The sequence below is a fragment of the Panthera leo genome, chromosome A1, assembly GCF_018350215.1.
Source record: "Panthera leo isolate Ple1 chromosome A1, P.leo_Ple1_pat1.1, whole genome shotgun sequence".
Taxonomy (NCBI): domain Eukaryota; kingdom Metazoa; phylum Chordata; class Mammalia; order Carnivora; family Felidae; genus Panthera; species Panthera leo.
This window is the reverse complement of record NC_056679.1, coordinates 113,567,432-113,589,811: the sequence shown is the minus strand read 5'-3', so window position 1 is coordinate 113,589,811 and position 22,380 is coordinate 113,567,432. Positions and strand designations below refer to the sequence as shown.

Genomic DNA, 22,380 nt, shown 5'->3' with positions numbered 1-22,380 from the left:
AGATCATTATGTATAGATACTTTTTTAAAGCTGGCTCCTCAGGTTGAAGGGAGGAAATATCCTTTATTGAGTGTGCTCTTTGGATTCTCACAACAACCCTTTGAGACCAGTATCACCACCCCAGGTTTGTGAAGGAGGGAACAGAGGGGAAAGGCATCAGGAAACTAGTGGACTGACCGTAACTCCCGTCAGGGAGGAGTGAGGCTGGGCCTCACACTCTGGAAGAGCGACCTCCGCATCCCTGTTCCTTCCCTAACTCCAGCGGCGGAATTCTGTGTGGTTCGATTTCACATACAGAAAAGGCCCTGTGGATGGCACCGTTCTGTTAGGGAGGCAGAATGGAGTCACTTCCACCTTTCAGTCTGTGGCATGCAGGTGGTCTACCTCCCTCGTAAACTTCATCCCTGCATCTAAAAATGGGGGCAGTATCCCCAAATGACACGGTTGTCTACATTCGTGATCCTAGGACAGGACAAAATCATTAATAGGGCCATGTCCACAGAGGTCCCTGCTCTCCCAGCTACTGAACGAAGAGAGACCTGTAACTGTTGACCCCATTTTCTCTCCCCTACCTTCTTTGTACATAGGGGGAATGTGTTTTTCTGGTTGGAAGAGAGGCTAAGCCTCTCAGGATAATTAGGGGCAAAGAAATAGAGACACTGAGATTGGAAGTGAAGGAGGGATTTGGGGGGCATGCACATAAATGAGGCCAGCCCTGCTTTGGAGAGAGGAATCACTGGGAGAGGATGGGGTTTTGATAAGAGGTGCAGAGATGGTATATTTAGATCCTTTCAGATGTCTTTCAGAGACATTTGAGGATGAGATTCCTTTTTTAAAAAATGTTTATTTATTTTGAGAGAGAGAGAGAGCAAGCAGGGAAGGGGCAGAGAGAGAGAGAGAGAGAGAGAGAGAGAGGGAGAGAGAGAATCCCAAGCAAGCTCTGTAACTGTCAGTGCAGAGCCCGGTGTGGGGCTCGCTCTCGTGAACCGTGAGATCCTGACCTGACCTGGAATCAAGAGTTGGATGGTTAACTGAGCAACCCAGGCGTCCTGAAATTATATTTTAAGGTTAAATGAATAAGCTGTGTGTGCTCTGATTTTAAACCATTGTAGGACTTCATATTTATCAAGTGTAATCAGAGCCCAAATTAATAATTACAGTAGTAAATCATAGCAACCACACACATCATTTATGAAGCATGTGCAGAGCAGGCCTGGGGCTGAGCCCTTCAGGTGTGTCATCTGATTTCGTCCCCAGACAGCCCCAGGAAGCATCTAGCACAGGGCCCAGTGCTGCTCTTATACTCAGTAAGTATTCACACCTGACCCCTTTCCTCTGCTCCGAGTTGCAACCAGGTTACCTGCCACCTCCCGTCCCCTGTTCCTGCTGCGTGTTGCCATCCTGCGCCCTGGTGATGCCTCCCCTGACAACCTAACACTGGGCCAGTAGGAACCCAGGTGACTGGCTGTGATCTGCAGGCAAAGCCCATGTAAACCCAGCTGAAGTCTGTCCCTCCTTCCTGACAGTTAAAGAAGTTTGGCTGAAAAAACCATGAAGGAAATACATGTGTGCCTGTAAATCACTTATTCACCATCCCTTATACTTCACAGTAAATCAAGAGGATGCTGGAGCCGGTGTTCATATTCCAGTTTAGAAAAGCCCCCACTGGAAAGGCTCTCTGCGAGGAAGCCTGTCCCAGGCCTGCAGAGACCATTCACAGGGAGTGTGGGATGCCATCAGCCAGGCGGAAGGACAGCAGTGCTGGCCTGTGACAGGCATGGAAGGGACCTGCCAACAGGCCACTCAGTGATGTCCAGCTGGATACCAGAGAACCCGGATGACAGCAGATGGAATCTGAGGAGATCTTGTCACTCAGGACAGAGGACGATGCTTGTGAAAATGTGTATGTTGAGGGGACAACGTGCCGTATTCTCATGTTCCTGATAGGCTGATACGGTTGTGGTTCAGCATATGGCCTCTGCAGTCTCCTCACCGGCTTCATATCTGGTCTCTGACACTTACGAGGCATTGTGTCCCTCGGCAGAGTTCTTAAATTTCTTGTTCTCAGTTTCCTCATGTGTGAAATGGGGCTAATTGTCCTATCTTTATGGGGCATTTGAGAATTAAATACAACAACCCAAAGGATATTGCGTACGATGTTGCTTGGCATGTAGTTAATCCTTGATAAATGTCAACTAGGATGATATTTATATGAAGTTTCTCCCGCTTATTTTAATTACACTGGTTGTAACATAGTACAAGCCATTTTAACTTGTAGGATTATATTAGCAATTCCTCAGTATATCTATTAACTTAGATATGCTAACAGCTTAAGAAGCAGTTGGGTAATACAGGTAAGGAAACAGACCCAGAAGGGCAAGTCACTTGCCTTATGTGCCCCAGCTGGTAAATAGTAGGGCTAAGAATTCAACTGAGCCCTCCCTGGGTTTAACCGACCCCTCCATGTGCCCTCCTAAATCATTTCCCCCTGTTTGGCATTTCTATGGAGTAGAGACTCACACAGGTCTCCTAGTCTGTCCGGCAGGCACATGCAGTTTGGAATCCCTTGTGGGGATGCACAGGTGAACTCCCTGTGGGCCCTCTGGGGGGCTGGTGCAGCCCTGGTGCCTGAAGCTTCCGGGGCTGGACCAGGTCTCTCAGGGCGTTCTGTGGCTTTGTGTTTGCATCCTCGGGAGCCCCTTCCCTGCACCTAACCTTCAACGTACTCTGACTTAGGGGTCTTATTCGCTTCTTGGAATCCTTCTCCATCTGGCGGCCTTAGCACGGATGTTGAGTGGGTTCTTGAATGCCACCAATGGTTCTTCTAGAGGAACCGAAAAGGATGGTACATGCTGCATTTTGTCTCTCCAGGTGGCATGCTGCAGGATAGTGGCCGGGTTAGGTGTCTGCCTACCTGGGTCCTCATCCCAGCTTTACTTGTAGCATATTTGACCTTGGACACTGTGTATTAACCTCTCTTGGCATCTTGGTGTTCTCTTCCATCCGTTGATGGTGCTGACGGTGTCCATCTCATGGGGCTCTGGGAAAGACTGGATGAGTGAGAATTGAGCATTCTGCAGAGATTATTCAGCTGTGATTTTTTTCCCTTTTCTTTCCGTGTGTCTCTTTCCATAGACAAGCGGGGCTGGCTGGGCACAGGGTGGTGCTCTGTGTCTGGCGAGCATGTAAGGAGTGTCGTTTGGCCTTCAGCAGTGGCTGTGACTTGATTGCGCATCTTCTCTAAAACCAGGGTCAGGAAACTATGTGCGTGTTCAGCCACCTCCTTTCCCACCCGCCCCTGCCCTGGATGGGTGGTTCATCACTGCCAAGGGCTGGACTCTTAAATTTCATGGAATCCTGGGGGCGAAAGCCCCCTGCCAGGTCATGCAGTCCAGTCAGCTGTTTCCTTGAGACTGTTGACTAGACCCTGCTTTTGAACACTCTCCAGGATGGGGACCTCACTCCTCTGCCCACAAGGCAGGTGGCTCTTCTGAGACAAGGGTGCCTTCCTTTCCCTGAGATGTGTCGGCTACCACACAGCTTCATCTCATGTGGGTTTTCTCTTCACCCTGCGGCCATGCAGAATAAAGCCCAAACCTCACTTTGCCCACGCCTAACCCTCGAGTAATTCCTGTTGGACCCAGTTACTGCTGTGTGCCCAGGTCTGTGCTAAGTGTAGATGTCCCCCGTGGTTCCTGGGAAGCCAGCAGCAGGGTGGAGAGACCCAGGGAAAAAAGTACAAGCGGCCTTAAAATGGAGAAAACTGTTGTCAAAAAAGAAATGGGGTACTGTGACAGGAATAAGTCATCTTCTTAGGAGTCGTGGGAGAGTCACTTCTTAGGAGGATATGTTTCAGCTGTGTCTTGTCAGCAAGGAGGGAGCCCGCCAAGCAGAGGGCAAAGGAGGCACCTGTCATGCAGAGGAAGCAACCTCTGCCTGAGCCCAGGGGTGGGAACAGGCTGAGCGTGTTTGAGGAATGGAGGCAGTGCTCTGAGAATGTGCTGAGTGAGGAGGGACATTGGTGGCAGATGAGCTTATGTGGGTTGGCAGAGGCCTGTTTGGGATTTGGGCTTTACTCCCAAGGTGGTAGGGAGCCATTAAAAGTTGTTAAGCAGAGTCTGGCTGCGGGATGGAGACTGGATTTGGGGGTGGGGGAACGGGGAGTGACAGAAGGTAAGAAGTGGGAGACTAGTTACAGGGTTCATTGCCTTCTCACAGGTGAGCAGACAGATGAGGGCCTAGGGCAGAGCACTGGGTGTGCAGGCGGAGGAGAGGGGAGAATTTGGAATAGGTTTTAAAAGTAGAATCTTTGGTACAGAATGATGGACTGCAAGATGAAAGAAAAGAGGTGAAAAATCACAGATGGCTCCTAGATTGCTGCCTTGACTATGACGTGTGGGGTGGCTGTTGTTGACTCTTAGAAACCAATCGATATATTTCCTTTTGTCAGTTTGCTGCCTTGCTTCTCTGAGAAGACATTCTGGCAGGCTAGGGCTTTCTCCCAGACATAGTGTGGGGATGCTTGAAGGTCTTTAGGTCTTGTTCCATCAGGTTTACAAACATCTCTGATGTTTTCAAAACCATCGTGCCACTGGTTGGATATCATATCACTGACATTACAGATAAAATTAACAGTATTAGCACCTGACATTTATCGAGCCAGTGCTGAAGGCTTTGTAGGCATATTAATTGGTGCGTTATCACAGGCCAACAGTGGAGGGTAATGATTTCCGTACTGCAAAGGAGCAAACCAAGGCTTGGGTTGGTTAATGGACCAGCCAAGGCCACCAAACATACGCATAGTACGGGATTAGAATGCAGATTTGTCAGCATCCAGAGCCTAAGCTCTTACCCAGTAGGCAGAGTTATTTCCCATGTTGCCAGAGGTCTGTATTTTGGAAGAATTCGACATCCTCCCTCCCGTGGGAAATGGCAGCACATCATTAATCCACATTACTTAAGAAGGATTTCCCGTTATGTCTCTCCAGTCAGCTTGATTAATTTTTGAAGGAGAGACAGTTAGGCAAGGATGACATCGCTCCTGATCTGAGTAGGTTCTTGTTTACACATGCAAGTTAGAAAGCACCCTGTAAATCAAAAAGTTGTGAGCCAGGTAGAGTGAATAATTTTTGTTGACGACTTGGTGAAATACTTTAAATTCACTTAAGCAGCATCGTATGCAAAATTCTTAAGGATCAGAGAAGAGAGAATGATTTTCTCATTTAGCTAAAGCATGCATTACCTTTCAGGTAAACATGGTAATGCCATCCTAAGGAAAAAAGGGTAAATAGCAGTAATGATAAGGAAATCATACGCTGAGCATCAGTAATTAGATGCGGCTCCCGGGGCTTCCCTAGGGACGACACGAGAAGATGCTCAGGCCTGCAATCTGTTCGTTGCCCTTTTTACCTCGGGACTAAGTCTCGTGCAGTCCGCCTCACCACCTCGATTTTGGGAAATGTCGTCGTCCCGGATGGGTGGTGATACTGAAGCGGTCATTTCTGGCCCCAGATTAGCCCTCGCTTGCCCTCCATCACGAGACTGAGCAGTGACGCGGGAGGTCACCAGATCCTTTTTGGACTTCACTGGTCAAGAACAGAAAAGTGCTCAAAGTTTATCAGCCCTGTCTACAGTGTCAGTTACAGGATTTGGGGAATAAAAAACCAGAAAGTCATCTGTTAGTTATTTGTTAAACCAAGGTAATCCATTATCCTGAATGAAGTTTCATTAAGAGTAATGTACTCATTAGGCATAAAATGGCTCAAAAAAGCTTAACTATCATCATTTCTTAGAATAACTCAAACCTTGGCTAAGATGGTTGACTTTCACCCTTGTGTAACAAGCAATCAGCATTTAATTAGCTGAGCACTTGGATTTGTTGATTAGGGTGCATTCAGGACGTGAATATGGATGACGTTCTTTAAGCAAGATCAGCCGTTGCTTTTCTGAAACCTCTTGTCCAGCGACTTTCAAAGGCTCACAATGAATATGGATGCTAGTGATTATTTATAGAATAACTCTTCTGTTCCCATCCTTAGCCTTTACAAAGTTATTTTTGAGTTTACTGTGACCTGATTTTTAATTCAAGGAAAAGAATGCTTTGTTGTTATTTTCCTTCACGGAGTCTGAGCTCCTCACATGAAGGAGACATCTCAGCCTGTGAGCATCTAACTTATTTACAATTGGAGGAATTTATTTTTGAACTCACATCAAGCCTCTCAGTGTTGTTCCACACAGTTTTTGCCCGTTGCTTCTCCTGGAGGCATTTGTAGATGCTGGAAACACCAGGAAACTGATATGTCATGTGCATTGGCTGTACACTCTTGTCTGCACCCCTTTCAGGATGCTTTAAATCAGGTCTCAAGTAGAGACAAATCCAAGCTTGTCCTGAGCTTGAGTCTGGCGTCTCTGGTTTGTCACATTGCATGACACTGTCTGGTTTTCCCTTTAATTCCCAGTACAAGAACAACATTAAAAGTTAAGTGTCTGTTTGCAGTGTGTTCACATGATAGGTACTTTGTGCAGGTGATGTACAAGTAGACAACTGTACCTTCCCTCCCTGCTGCTTTCTTCATGTCTCTTTGTCCTCTTCAGCATTCTGTGACTCGCTTTTCCTGTGTTGCGATGGGAAGTCATGCGGATTTGCCGCTGCTGCAAGTGTCTGGGCTGTCGTTAGAGGCTGAGTCATAAGAACGGGATCAGGGTTACTTGGAAATGCTTGCATCCGGTGACACACAGCCACATTCTGCTCACATGACTGGCAGCGTATTGTGTCCGGAAGCCTTGAGTGACCCTGGTCGATGGGTGTTCAGGCGGAGACGGTGAAGCCGCGGGCGGGGACCCCAGGGCCAGGGAGCCACATCCGGGCCTCAGTTGGGTTGAGGGGGGGCGTGGCCTCCTGTGATGTCGTTTCCACCCGGATGTGGGACACATGGGTTTTCTCTTTTTATTCCCCCCTGCGTGGAACGGACCCGGCTGTATTTACAACACAGGTCCTTGAGAGCTGAGGGAGAGCTGATGGTAGGAAAAATGATGAGGAAAAAAAAAAGAGGAACAGTGTGTCCCATTTTCTTGTATTCTTTGTCCAAATCCGGATTAAGCGGCCTTTCTCAAGGGGATACAGAGTTACCTTTTTTTTCCTTTCCATTTTTCTGGGGAAAAGCTTATATTGCCGTACTTGTTCAAATGAAGTGTGCACATGAGGTATTTTCAAATGTTAACATTGCAGTTGGCAGCGGGGCCTGGATTACATCCCAAATGTGGCATCTCTGGGACTTAGTTAATAAGGTTCTGTTTATATCAGCAGGGAGAATATTAAAATTCTCCCAAAACAGCTTGAAATGTTACAGTGGCTTTGTTTCTGAGGCGTAACAGAAATGAAGCACATTATTAATTTAGAAACAGCTAGGTGGAGCCGCCTCCCGCCCCCCTTAGAATTAAGTGATGAGAATGGGCATTTGTGAAATTGACTGAGTGATCTTTGGGGGATGCTTATTAAAATCCTAACATCGTTCCAGAGTTTTGTAGCAGATTCATTATCGGCTGTAATCTTATTAGGACTGTTTTGTTTTGTAATCACCATTTCATCCATGGGGCCCCTACATGTGTACCATGTTTCTCTGCTGGTCCATCCATTCTGGTCTCTTTTTTTCTGATGACTTAATACCTCTTCTGTCTGTCTGTCAGTCAGATCTGTCACTTGCTGTCTCAGTCGGGGTTGGGCACTGTGTTGCGGATGCCTTTTTCCCTTCCTGGGCCAACTCAGGAAGACGGTTGCCTTGAGATTTACTTTGTTCCCCTTTTAATATTTTCCCCAAACTATATCCTTTAATTTTTTTTAACGTTTATTTATTTTTGAGAGACAGAGAAAGACAGAGCTTGTTTGGGAGAGTAGCAGAGAGAGAGGGAGACAGAGAATCTGAAGCAGGCTCCTGGCTCCGGGCTGTCAGTACAGAGCCTGACAGAGGGCTGGAACCCACAATCCATAATATCATGACCTGAGCTGAAGTCAGACACTTAACTGACTGAGCCACTCAGGCGCCCCCCAAAAAACTGCATTCTAAAGATGTAGACAGTGGGCATCTGGCCTGCAGTGTAACACAGAGCACACTGTGTTAATAGATCGGGTCTCTGTCCTTAGCATCACCGTCTTAACCTCTTTCATCCTTTTCTCAGGGTTGTAGACAGAAACCCCCTTGTAGAGCCAGTATGGATTCAAATTCTGACCCAGGAGACTCTCTGACTACTCTGCCTCCTTGTTTGCAAAAAGAGGGATTTGTATAGCCATCCCATGCATGCATCCACTCATGCACTGGGTAGCTAAGATCCTACTATGTGCCAAACATTGTTCTGGTTCCATGGGTACTGCAGTAAACAGAGAACTGCCCGCCTTCATGGAGCTTAGGTTCTAGTGAGGGGGGTAATCAGAATTCAAGCTAAGTAATTAATATGTTGAGTCTGTTTAGTATGAGCGCTAAAGAGAAAGAATTAGGCAGGAAAAGGGGGTACAAAGTAGGGAGTTGCTGTTTTATTTTTATTTTGGAAGAGTTTTTGTTGAGGCCAGAGTAGGCCTCATGGAGAAGGTGGTGATTAAGAAGGACCCGACGGAGGTAGATTTGTGGGCAAGGACTGCTGGGGCGACGGGCAGTAGGCGTTGAGTGCCAGAGGACGGGGTGCGCCCAGCTTGTCTGAGGAATCACAGGGGAATCTGGAGAAATGTGAAGAGGGAGCAGAATATTAGGAAATAAGAAGAGAGAGATGATTTGGTAAGGACTTCGACTTTACGCTGAAGAGGGTCACAGGACAGAAGCAGGGAAATCATTTGGGAGACTTTTGGTGATGGCTCACTCCAGGGAAGTGGTAGTGTGGGCAGAAGGATGCACTTGAATTCGGGCTCTATTTTGGTGGATTTGCTGATGGACTCTGAGGGGGGAAGACTGCGGCAGAGGCTGGTTTGCTGGGGAAGGTTAGTTCACTTTGGGACGTGTTAGTAGTCCAGCTCTTGAGAGTTGGATACGTTGGTCTGAATATCCGGGGAAGGACCCACGTTGGAAATGTCATCAACCTGTACTTGGTGCTTACAGTCCTGAGATTGGATGAGATCATCATGGGAGTGAGTATAAGCAGAAGGGCAAAGAGGTCTGATGACTAGGACAAATGACTCATCTCCAACATGCAGAAGCTCGGAAGATGAGCAGGAGGTACTAAAAGGCTAAGAGGGAAAAAACTGGAAACAAGGAGGAGAACCAGGAGAGTGTGTTGTCCCAGGCCCAGGTGGAGGAAGTGTGGAAGGAAGATGGAGAGATCAGTGGGGTTAATGAGGCTGATGGAGCAACTAGAGACTGAAAACCCATGAGGTTTAGGTGGTAGCCCTAGGTAGGTGAGAACCATCCTTGACTCCTCAACATTTTGCTCATAAAATTAGCTGTGTGGTGACTCAGGCACCCCCGCAGGCTCTTTCCTGACCAATATGGACTTCAGAGAATATATACAGAGGAAAACATGAACTGTGTGGGTTGGAAGAGAATTCATGAGGTGAGGTTCTCAGCTGGAATGGTATTAATGATACTAAAGACATGTGACAGACTGATACCTTGTTCATCTCCACACTGAGGTCTTCGTGTTAATACCCAGGCTGGTTCTATGATAGGTGGTTGTGATCTGAAGGAAGGCAGCAATATGTTATGTCCTTATGTCCTTATGTTATGTCCATATTGGGTCACAGTATGGCAGGATCCACTGACTCAGGCTCTGAGGAACAGGAATTTTTTCCCTTAAGAGCTCAGGGTGAATGATATAAAATTCACTGGGCATAACAGTGGACTAGAATCCATAGTCAGAAATAAATCCCAGTAGTCACTGGTAGGTCTTTGACCTACCACAGATTTACTCTGCAGATGGTGCTGGGAAATTTGGCAGAGTACTTTAAGATAGGTAGTCATCTCATGCTAACCAGTAAAACACATTTATCTGGAAGAGTTATGCATAAAAAATAAGCACACACAAAAGTTAGCAGAGCACATGGTTGAGTTTTCATCTAACCCCAAGAATAGTAGATCTGGTAAATAAAATTAGAAGGTTTGACTACATTAAAATCAAGCTACAATTTGTGTCAAAAATAAAACACAAAGTAAATTAAGAAAAATACTGTCACAAGTAAGTCAAGGAGGTGATAGCTTTCATATATAAAAAGCATTTATAAATTAATAAAGATAAAGAAATTTTACCAAAGACAGGAGTACAAAATTTCATAAAAGATATATAGACAAATAATAAGGAAAAGTATTAAACTTCATTGGCATTCAAAGAAATGTAAAACAAAAGGTAAAGTCTTTCTTCTGTTAAGTAAGCCTATATTTTTTAAAAAGACAACGCTTACTTTGTTTTCTCCCTCTGACAGCTCTTTATCCAGCCCCTCAGTATGCTAACTAATGTGGCAGGCACCACATAAATTGTGGAAAGCACTTTGTCATAAATTAAGAATTTAAAAAAAAGAAAATCTATGTGCTGTATTAAACAATAATTCATCGTTTAGAAGTCTCTCCTAAAGAAATAAGTAGAAATGAGGACAAAGACATATGCAGAAATACATTTATTGCAGCATTATTTATAAGACCAACATCTGGCAAAAATTATTAGGGTGGGTTACGTTTAATGCTACCGTATGATGGAATATTACGGAACCTTTCACATCATGTTCTTAGCAATTATGACATAAAAATGAAAATAGCAGAATACAGCTAAGTTTATATTGTGTGACTTCAATTTTGTAAACATTACTGGGTGATTATTAAGGAAAAAAACCCACTCAGATGTTGTTTACGGATGGTGGCATTATAAATTACATTTCCTATTTTTTGTATGTTTCTGCCTTTCAAAGGTGTCAACAGTAGTGACGATTGGTGATGGCCACTGAAACAATGTTTACGGAGTCCTCACAAGGTGTCTCTTGCTGTATCAAGAATCTCCCATAAATTATCTCATTTAATTTCCACAGCTAGGCTATAAACTGGGAAATATTACCATCTTCATTTTATGGATGTGGAGATTGGACTCTGTGACCTTAAGTAGCTTTTGCCCCAGGCTAATCAGCTGTTAGGAAATGGTGCTGAATTTGAATCCTTTCGGTGGGTCCTTATCTCCTACTCCATATTGCCTCTCAGTGAAAATGTATTACTGTGATAGTCAGGAAAGAAGAACCTTAATTTTTTTTAAAGGAATACAATGTGTTCCCAAATTTGATTTTTAAGCTTATCTACTTTTGTAGAGAAGTAGAATCGGGATTTTTTTCTCTTGTAACGGAAACTGGAATTTGTGTACTCTGTGCCAGGCATGCTACACACATTATTTCATTTATCTTCACAACGGCCTCAGAAGGTAGATATTAGGATTCTTATCCTGACTTTTGACATGAGAAAACTGACCTGAAGTGGCACAGTGACTTCTGTTGGTGGTCACCCAGCTAGTGCATAGCAGAGCTAGGATTGGGAATGTCCCTGCTTCATTCTAATCAGGTCCTCTCATACCGCATTTCACGGAGTATCGTGATCTCTCTTTGAGCGTTTTCTGAGTGACCTCTCTTCTTCAGCAGAGCAACATCAAGCCGGCATCCGAGGCTTGCTCAGGACAGTCACTCATTTGGAGGCCCAGGGCTCCCAGAGCTCCTGCACTTGGAAGGTCCAGAGTCACTTGGGCTTGTACAGTGTGGAGAGATTCATGCTGGAGTGTGATCTGGAGGTTTTGCAGAATCAGTGAGTCTACAGTGGCCCATAGGGCCCAGGATCCCACCTGGGTTGTCAAGATGAAGGTGATGGTCTTCTAATAGGTGTCCTGCTCAGAACGTACTCTTGAAGTCACAGGGCAGGTAGAATCCTCAACACCCAAGTCTTCCTCCATCTACTCTGGGTGGCTCTTTTATTTTCATTTCTGAATGTCCTTTTTTTTTTTTTGAAATGAGGTGTGAATCATCATCATAACTAGACCAGCTATTGCAAACCGCTGGGGTCAAGATTCTTGGACTCAACAAATACACACTAAGCTCATAGCACCTGGTGCTGGACACCATGTTGAGTATTGACCACAGAATAACAACAGAAACAAGGTCATCTCTTGCTGTCCCTGAGCTTACAGTGTAGGGAGGAGACCTATTAACCAAGTGGTTACATAAGTAAATATGGCTCGTAGACAATGGTAAATGTCAAGTAGGCACACTGTGTTCCACATGGTTATAAGAGGACGGCTTGACATAGAGATGAATTGGGAAGGCTTCCTTGGGGAAGTTGCATTCCAGCTGAGACTGGAGGGAGATGAATTGGTCAAGCAGAGAAGGAAGAGAATTGCAGCCAGAGGGAACAGCATGCTGAAATGCCCTCTCATGGAAAGTAGTGTAGTCATTAAGAGGGTTTGAAGGAAGGCCAGAGTTCAGAGGGTCTGGCTGGAGCCAGAGCACCTTAGGGAATGTATCACTACCTTAGCAGCAGTGGGAGCCCACTGAAGGGCTCTCAGGTGGGTGTGGACACCCAAATGACAGATCTGTGTTTTGAAAAGCTTTCACTGGCTACCATGTGGAGGCTGGGCTGCGTAAGGAGGGCTGGGGCTGGGGTTGTACGGTTGAGAGATTGTTGCTGTGGATAAGTTTTGGTTTGGACTGAGAGGGAGTGGTACTGGAGATGCGAGGGGATAGATGGAGTCAGTATGGTGGAGGGAACAGGAGGGACCGAGGTGATAGTTGATGGAAATGCTAAGTATGAAAAGAGAGTTTCTAAGGCTCCTCTTTCTGAGAATCTTCCACAGCATGTAGCATTGCTCTGAGTACACAGTAAATGTTCATTTGATGGACTCAGGGACACTTGGGTGGCCTAGAAGAGTCACCCTCATCCCTCAGTAACTTTTCCCGCCTCCCCAGGGTGAAGCCTCCTAGTTACCTTAGCCCCCTCCCCAACCACTCCAGATGCCAATTGACTAACTGGCTCTAGATAGGGGTTCCAACAACCCCCACCCTTGGGTTTAATGAATTTGCTACAGTGGCTCACAGAACTCAGAGAAACATTGTGCTGATGAGATTACTGGTTTGTTATAAAACAGCAAAACTCAGGAACAGTCAGATCATGGCGAAGCTTCTACGTCCTCTCCCAGAGCACCGCCCTTCCCAAATCTTCATGTGTTCACTAACCCAGAAGCTCTCCAAACCCAGTCCTTTAGGATTTTTATGGAGGCTCCATTCCTTAGGCATGGTTGATTCAATCATGGGCCTTGGATGATTGAGATCATTCTTAAAAATTTTTTTTTTAACCTTTATTCTTTTTTGAGACAGAGACAGAGCATGAATGGGGGAAGGTCAGAGAGAGAGGGAGACACAGAATCTGAAACAGGCTCCAGGCTCTGAGCCATCAGCACAGAGCCCGACGCGGGGCTTGAACTCACTAACCGCGAGATCATGACCTGAGCCCAAGTTGGACGCTTAACCAACTGAGCCACCCAGGCGCCCCAGATTGAGATCATTCTTGAGTCACTCTCCCAGCTGGAGGCGTGGGGGCGGAACTGCAAATTCTAGCTGTCCAATCACATGGCTGGTTCTCAGGGTGACCAGCGCCATCATTAAGTGCTTTCCCAAAGGCCCCTCATTAATATAATGAGAGACGCCTTTATCACTCTCCTTACCTAGGAAATTTCAGGTATTTTAGGAGCTCTGTGTCAGGAAGTGGGTCAAAGACCATTATATTTCCTGCTCTATATCACTGTATCTCAGGGGTCCCCATGATTTTGTATATTTAAAAAATGTTTTTAATGTTTATTCATTTCTTTTTGAGAGAGAGAGTGCATGTGCAAGTGGGAAAGGGGCAGAGAGAGAGAGAGAGAGAGAGACAGAATCCAAAGCAGGCCCCAGGCTCTGAGCTGTCAGCCCAGAGCCTGATGCTCAGTTCGAACCCACAAACCATGAGATCATGGCCTGAGCTGAAGTCGGACACTTAACCAACTGAGCCACCCAGGTGCCCCTCATTATGCATAGTTACTGCCACCTGGAGTGCTAACATCTGCTTCCCTTTCCTAGAGGAGTCTATGCCAGCCATGCCTGGAGAGATGTAAACCCTGGTGCTTCCCATCAGCATGAAGTCACAACTGTCTTCTCATTTCCAACGATAGGGGTCAGTGAACTTGGCTGGGCTTGATCACCTCCCTTAGAGCCGACAGTCAGGATGATGACTGACATAAAGCTCATGTATCTGGAACTGTGGGTCACCCCCACATCATGCCACGCCCACTGGGAGCTGTCCAAGCTCAAGGCTGACCTGCTGTAGCCTGTGGCCAAACAGGGTAGCCATGATCCTTGGCCCCATCCTTCACCCACTGCCCCTGCTCCCACATCTTCTTCTGCCCCCTGCCTAGTGGGGTGATAGCGATGCATGTTAGGGCTGAATCTCAGTTAAGTTTATGGCCACGTGTTCGCTTTGTTAAGAGATCCTTAACAAAAAATCGGAGTTAGGCAAAACCAGAGCACTGGAATCCAGACGGCCTATGTGGGCAGAGAATCATTAAAGTTGGAAAGATAGCTAGTAAACCTTGAGGGAGGGGTATTGGAAACCATGCACATGTGGTGGGTATGCTCACAGTGAGGGGGAATTAAAGAGAGAGGCCGAATCACCTTATTTACTTGAGATTTTAAGAGGGTCATTTGACATTGTTTGGGTGAGAAGAAAAGAAACGCAGTGATGGATGAGCCCTTTGCTGCATGGTGGATTTAATCACGGACTGCTGCCAGGCCCTTCTGTCTTCCTAATTCACACGCTGACCGTGGAGGGAGACTGAATTGCATCAGGGAGAGAGTGGCTACTCTTAGCATTTTGTTTTCCCTGTGGTTAAGCTTGTCGACCCTGAGCGGACAGGACGGGGTCCCTTGTGCTGCCATATGCAGTGTCAGTATGCTTCATCAGAAGGCTGTGACCAGGAATGGGGAGTGATCTGTGGAGGGACAAGATGGGATTTTCCTACTGAGCCTTGGTTTTCCTACGGATGCGGGAGGATCGTAGTCAGCAGGAGCTCTTAGTGGAGGGGTGGGAGCTGCCCTCTGGAGGCAAATTCAGCAGACCCTGGTTCTGGGGAGTGGGGGTCTCAGGGGAGGGTGTGGAAATAAGACTTGGCTATGCTCTGTGAGCTCCTGGAGGGCAGGGCTGTCCACAACTCTCCATCTCCCAGGACAGAACCACACAGGACTGAGTCCTGAGAAAGAGAGACTGGTGCCCTTGCTCCCCCTTCCACTGTCATCTCTGCACACTCCACCTGCTTCCACAAAACTGAATGGCTGTGGTTCCACTGACAGGCCACGTGGTCTCTTACTCTCGCACCTTTGCCTATGTGCGAGAAACACTCTTCCACTCTCACCTGGCTAACGCTCTCTCGCGCCCTTCAGGTCTTAGCTTCTCCTAGGAAGAATTGCCAGCTGTGGAGTGGTCTCCCCTAGACATTACATGTCCCCCCTCTGTGCTGCAGAGCCTCTCATCCCGTTCTTACTGCCTTTCCACTGTCTGTCCTCTTCACCGCGAGCACTTGGAGAGCTGGGTACAGCGCCTGCCACAGTCCAAACTCAATACTTCATTGATGAACGGGAATGATGAAGGCCTCCGTTCGGCTTCTCTCCCCTTGATGATGAAAAGGGGGTTATTGATTCTAAAGCTTGAAGGAAAAGAACTTGTGTTGCACCCATCTCTTGTCCCGTCTGTTGGTGATGGCATGGCAGGCTCACACTCTGTCCCTGCCTTCTGGGAATATTCTGTCTGAAACGGGCACATTGGCATACCAGATGCCCTGAAAACCAAGACCCCAAGCAGCCTGGGGATTAGATGAGCACCTATATACTTGCCCATTCTGCCCAACAGAGGGAGAGGTGTGTATTTCTCAGCATGTCTGTGGGGGATAAGAAGCCTCAGAGCTGCCTCTGGGAGAAGAGAGCAGGTCCTGGGCTATGGTGGGGCTGGGGCAGCCTGACGGGTTGGTTACATGATAGCGCCATTCTGTCTCACCCATTCTCATTTCCACACTATTAAATCTGCCTTTCCTAACATATCCTTAAAGGGGAAATAAATTACCAGCACTCTGTACCTATAGCCTGCCATTATTACCACTAATGTAACTTCTCAGGGGCAGTCAGGCGCTGTTCATCTGTCATAGTCATTTGCACCCCCAAAGCTATATTGAGCTATCAAGTATTCATAGGCACCGTCTCGACCTCCCATTTTTCTCTGCTGGTTTTACCCAGCGGTTTGAGGGCAGAATTAAGTGCAGGCTATGTTACTACTTGGGGCTTCAGCTCTGTCCTTTCCATCCCTTTCTTAATTGGGTTATTTCATCAAAGGCAGGCACCAAGCATGATGTATAAAAGAATTCTCAGGATATTCTGTGGTGATGGCCCATTATTGGTCTGGGGAGATGTCTGTCTCTCACTTTGTTGGGTAGAATACGGTGTTGAGGATGGCTGGTTCTGGATATCCATGGTTTGGCCAGTTGGCTCTCCTCCGCTGCCTTCACCCAATGTCAGTGCTCCCACCACCCTGTTACTGTGACCAGGAATCAGGACATCAAAGTGCTTCCTTCCCATCTACCTGCTCCCACCTGCCCCCCACATCCCGTCAATACCTGAGGCCTGCTGGGTAATCTTCAAGACACATGAAGAATTATCTCCCCTTGCCACTCCTCTCTTCTCCATCTCTTGTCTAAACAATTGTAGTCACCTCCCAATTGGCCCACCTGCCTCCCCTCTCGCCCCCTCTCATGCTTGCCACACAGCTTCCCACAGTGATGCTTTCTTCTTCCTAAGTGGCACATTGGCAAGCACAACTCTGTCTGCCCACCAGTTTTAACACAGCTTATTGGCTACAGATCATTTACTTAAAGAAACAAGAGAACATAGATTTGTTAGTGAGGACCCCAGTGTTTGCTTCCTAGATCTCATTCTCTTCTTTCTTCTCTAAAGGTACTACAGCCCTGTGGTTTCCCTCTGTGTGTATCTGTAAGTAAACATGTGTGCTGTGTTTTACAAGTTCTAAACTTCATACCTTGATTGTTGATTTCACGAAGTTCCAGCTCATTCGCATTAGTTGCTGGTAGTCCTTTGGGGGCATGATTCATTTGTCCATCCTTGTGTTGATAGGTAGTGAGTCATCTTTTTCAAGTATAAATCAGATGGCGTTTCTCCCTTGCCTACAGTCCTACGGTGCCTGGAGAGGAGGCTGCCCCAGGCCATAGGGACTCATTTGGCTGTGCCCACGCTGGTGACTGTAAGCCTAACACAGGCAGGCATCAGGAAGGAAGGCAGTTTGGGAGTGGGAGAAATCCTTCTAACTTAGACTAACTGTGGGCTTCCTAGGCTTGTCTTTATTCTGACCGGAGTGGCTCCTCTTAGCGGGGGGTACTAACAGGTAACCTTGGGCTCTGTTGCTACGGGTTTCACATCTAGAGAGCTGGATTTGTGCACCATTGCCAGGCTATCATGTATGCTGGGCTCTGCTACAAGGGTCATTCCCCCTCTGTCCTTGGAAGGAGTCTCTTTGAGCTGGTTTTGCAGGTCACTCTCTTTTTGATCACCCCTTTCCTAGATCTCTCATGTAAGGGCACATGGTGAGTTTGTTGCAGTGTAGGTATTTGAACATTCTCGAGATAAGCACCTCAGCTTTAAGACCCATGGACTTTAGGGACTGCTTCACCCAAATTAACCCACTCCTCATTGTCTCCAGTGACCTTGTCTAAAGGCCACGAGACCCAGTCAGTGGAGTGGATGGCTCCTAGCAAACCCATTTTTCATAAGAAAGAAGCAGCTCAAAGCAATTCTACCTGAGAGGCCATTGATACTGCGTGGATACTAGAAGGATATGTGTGACATATTCATACTACAGGTCAGGTTCTGCAGTCTCCAGAAAGGAAAATTGTGTTTGATGCAAAGGTTCTGAACCACTAGGTGACACGTAGCTCACTTTAAACAAAGGTTTGTATGTCCAAAACCCAAGTACGTTGAACTTAACAGCTTAGCCCCCAAATACATGCTATGCCATGGAGTCGACTGTAGCAGGGATCCCACCATCGAGATGCCTCCTTTGGACACAGGCAGGCATGAGATGCTGTGGTTTGCTTAGCAAGGATTGCCAAAAGGGGGATGGAAGGATAGGAATGTACCATTAACTGAGGACTTATTATGTGCTTTGTAAATCACATGTTAGGTTATTTTTCATAAATCCCATGTATGGGATGTTTTGTGTTTCTCATTTAAGGAAGCAGAAACATTCAGGTTAAATAACCAGCTCAAGGTCACATAAGCAGGAAGAGTTGGAGTCTTTTTTCTCGGTTTGTTAGGTCCCCACCCTCTTTGGCCTCTGTGTGGGAAGAACCAAGAGAAGGAAAAAACCCAGCCGAGAACATTCTATCCTCAGATGAAAAGGGTAGGACATGGATAGGAAGCTCTTTCAAAGCTCCCTTCTCCTGTCCTGGAAATGCTTGTTTTTTTAAGGCTCTGAGTGGGTAGATCCAATACTACTTAATTTGCTCAGGAACTCTACATGGAGCTGTGTCCATTGCTGGGGCTGAAGTAAGCTCAAAGTAGACAGGGCAGGATCAGACAGCATCCCCACCTGGCCCTGTCCTGGATCTCTTTGGAGGAGTTGGGGAGCAAGACCACAGGCAAATGAGGACATGAGAATCCTGAGGAGGGAAGCAGTTGGTCAAGCTTTCCTGGGATGTAACATACGTCCTGAAGGATGGTAGACATTGTGGAAAAAACATTTCAGGCATGGGATAACAGCATGGGAAAGGTCTGAAAGTCTTATAGTCAGAAAATGGTGGTCATTTGTGACTGTAGCAAGTTGGAGACAGGTATGAGATTGGGGGGGTAGGCTGGGGCCATATTATAAGAGCCTTGGCCACCATAATGAGAATGTCTGAAAGGCATCCTCTGTTCTGTGGTGACACCCTGACTCAGAATGTCCTGTGGACTCGCCTAGACTGGGGCTTACTCAGCTTGTAAGATAGTAATTCCCACCCTTCAGTCTGCAAGTAAGTAAAAGGGATGTTATTATCACATGGCCTTGTATCTCACTGATGTATAAAAAGATAACGATCTTTAAAATTCATGTTCTTGGGCCATTATTACTTTCACTAATGTAGGCTCACTAATTACTTGGGATACCTTGTAATGGATCACACCCTCCTGTATATCATGATGCCACCACTGGTGGCTCTGTTGAGGGCATCCACTGGGGAGTCCCTGCGGATCTTGATAAGAAGTGACATGAATGACTTTGTCAGTCTCTTCCAGACTCCCACAGAACTCCATATAGACCCCTGTTTTTAAAATACTGAATTAATAGGTTGCTTATGTCTTGTCTAGAATGTAGAGTCATTGGGAACATGACCAGAGTGGAAGTACCTACTTGTCCTTAGTGCTCAGTGCACATACGGGTTCTAGGCAGATGATGATGGGTGGGTTGGAGGGTGGATGGCAGGGAGATCTCACTAAGGAGGCTGTTGCTGTAGATCACATGGAAAGCTACGATGGTGTGGTAGGGAGGGACTAGGGGAGTAACTGGAGGATGGAGTGAAGGGTGGGAGGCTGGCACAAGGAAAGGGTTACAGCTGACCATGTTTCTGGTCAGAATGCCTAGACAGGAGCCCAGAAGGAAGAGGTGGCTTGGGAAGAAAAAGGGTGAGACAAGTGGAGGGCCCCAGTTGCTGTCATACTGCTTGTGGATCGTCCTTGGAATGAGGAGTAACAGTCTTCTGGAAAGGTGGGCCTGGAGAAATGCCTGGGAGCCCTTGGAGTAAAGGACGGGATTTGAAGCCATACAGCGGGGTGGAGAGTGGCTGTACCCTTTCTGGGAGAGCAGATTGAGAGAGAATTAGCAGGAATCCCAAGAAACAGTGGCATGGAAGGGATAAAAAGTAGGAGGAGTGTTCAAGGTCAAAGAGGTGCCAGAGAGGCCAGAAGTAGACTGAGATGGGCAGAGACACGTGGGGTAGGAGGCAGGATCGGGGTGGGGGGCGGCGGGGGGCAAGCAGACAAGGGAGCTGAGAGCCAAGCTAGGTGAGGACTGGGATGTGGCCTTCAGGGTGGCCTGCAGGTCTCACCTCTTGGTGAGAACACTCCCTTTGCAGCGCAATGATAGAGAATGCAGCCCGAGTGGAGGCTGAAGCAGTGGAGATGGTAGGAACATGCTGAGTGCTGATGTGGGTTCTGGTTTACTGCCTTGTCCACCCAGCTGCCAACTCTCAGGACTGTAAGAGATTGAAAGTAGTGCACTGATGCTTGGATCATGACTAGGCATATTGTGGGCCCCACTTGTGTCAGACGTGCCCTTGTTTAAGCCTCACCTGTACGATGAGCCTCCACGAGGTTGCAGTAACTGGCCATCCTCCCAACTTCCACACTCTGCCATCCCCACTTGTGTGTCTGGAAAACTTTGTTTCTCATGACTTGTCAGGGTGGAGCACTGTTAGTGACGGCCTGTCTTGTAGCAATGCCATGTTCATTGTGTGTTTGATCAAGGGCTGGGCTTTGAAAGGCTTTAGCTGGCAGAGGGCCGGCTTGCATCTTCCCTGCCCGCGCTCTCAATCTCTCTCTCTCTCTCTCTCTCTCTCTCTCTCTCTCTCTCTCTCTCTGGTCCTGCAGGTACCTCCTGAGCTGTGGGCTAAGCTCACATCTGTTTGCTGTTCCCTTGGTGACAGGGCCTCCCCTTGAGCACCCTGGTGCCACAGTCTGTCACCTCATTACACACCAGCCCCCACTGCATTCACCACTTTCCTTTCAGAAAATTTCGGGCCTTTCTTTACTTTATTAAGGCTCAGGAGCCTTGGAAGGCCCTGGATCAGAAACGTGATTGCTACCAAACTGTCAGGAATGGAAGTCGTACAGGTGTAGGTAATTTGCTTCTATTTCCTGACTTAGAAAGAGAAAGTCAACAAATTAAAATAATTGCTGAGACTCTTCCAGTGCTGGAGCCGGCGCCATCTGCTTGAGCACTTCCAGGGCCCTGCCTCAGCTCAGGCCCCTCAGGGTTCTTCCTTCAGGGCAGTTGGGCACAGGGGCCAGCTGGTAGCTGATGTCTGGTGGGAGGGGCTTGGGAGAAGGTGACCGGAGCCCTGGAGCAAGTACATTTGAAATGGAAGCAGTGGAACCTGTGTAATGCCTTCCTGGCCTCCAACGCGCAGAGAACAAGAAATAAAAATATCCCTGTGGCCGCTCAGGACACAACAAAGTCTCTCTTGTGTTCTCTTCTGTTCCAGCCTCTCTCTTTCTTCTCTCTCTCTCTTCCAGCTGAACTTTTATGTTTCCTCCTCTTTGTGCCTTGATTTCACCCCTGCCCCTTCCCTTTGTTGGCTTTTTCAGCCCCCATCTCTGCTGTCTGCTCTGCCGGTGCTGGAGATACAGTGGTCAACAGGGCAGACAAAAGAACAGACAGAGTGATCACGGCATGGTTCAGTTCTGTGAAGGGAATGCACAGGTGACAATGACAGAAAATAGAAGGGAAGGATGGTCCGAGTGGCCTCTCTGAGCTGGAGATGTTTCAGAAGAGGCCAGGGGAGTGAGTCAGAGCCAGGCATGGGACATTCTCGAGGGACAAGGCTGGAAGAGGACACAGCAGGCCCCATGGCCTCTGAGCAGGACAAATTTGGGGATCCTGTCAGAACTCAGAGGCACTGAAGGTGAAGGTGAGGAGGGGGGTGAGGGGGCGGTGGAGGAGGCTGGAGGGAGAGACCACACCAACACAGGATTCTCAGGAGGGACTCCATTGTCTCAATGTTGTTTGCCCTCCATACACTCATCCCCTGGGCTGGGAACTGGGTTTTAATGTGGCTGTCCTTATACTCCCTGCACTGGGCTGTGGCCTCTTGTTGGATTTCTTCAGCTTGTTGAGTTTATTTGAAACCTTGTAGAGCTGCAGCCAGAAGCTTAGGGAGGGAGTTCCTTACCTTCTCCCAAACTGACAGGAGCCCGAGCCATGTTGGGTGGCAGGTGTCAGGAGATGATGGGGCATCCCGGAGCAGGGGAGGAGGCTGGGAGAGAAAATGGCTTTCTGTGGCCAGCTGCTTAGGTCATTCAGGGAGAGTGGCTCATCTGTTCCTGCACCAGGCTTGTGCCTGCTTCAGGGGCTTCCTTCGACTCTGGATATCTGGATTACGTTTACTCATGAGCTTATTTTGCTAGTCTCCTGTACATAGCTCTGTACCCTTGGGAGAAAGCAAAACTCCACGTGCTCACTGGAGAATATGTACTTTACATAGTAATTAAAGAAAGCACAGCTCTGTTATAAAAACTGGATAAAGTTCGTTCCTGGCCTGGAGAACCCTTCTGTTGGTGGTTGCTGGACTCATTCCTAGGGCCGCACTGCCTTCCCATCGCAA

At 47.4% G+C, this 22,380-nt stretch overlaps 1 protein-coding gene across 2 annotated transcripts in view; it reads left to right on the top strand.

Moving 5' to 3' along the window:
* SPOCK1 (SPARC (osteonectin), cwcv and kazal like domains proteoglycan 1) overlaps nucleotides 1-22,380 on the top strand; it is a 513,210-nt gene that overhangs the window by 293,219 nt on the left and 197,611 nt on the right. Inside the window, exon 4 of one of the 2 annotated variants that reach the window (XM_042935806.1) lies at nucleotides 16,967-17,002. The exons of the other annotated variant lie outside the window; for it this stretch is intronic. Coding sequence (XP_042791740.1) covers nucleotides 16,967-17,002 — 36 coding nt within the window. The remainder of the gene's footprint in view (nucleotides 1-16,966; nucleotides 17,003-22,380) is intronic. 2 annotated transcript variants of the gene reach the window in all.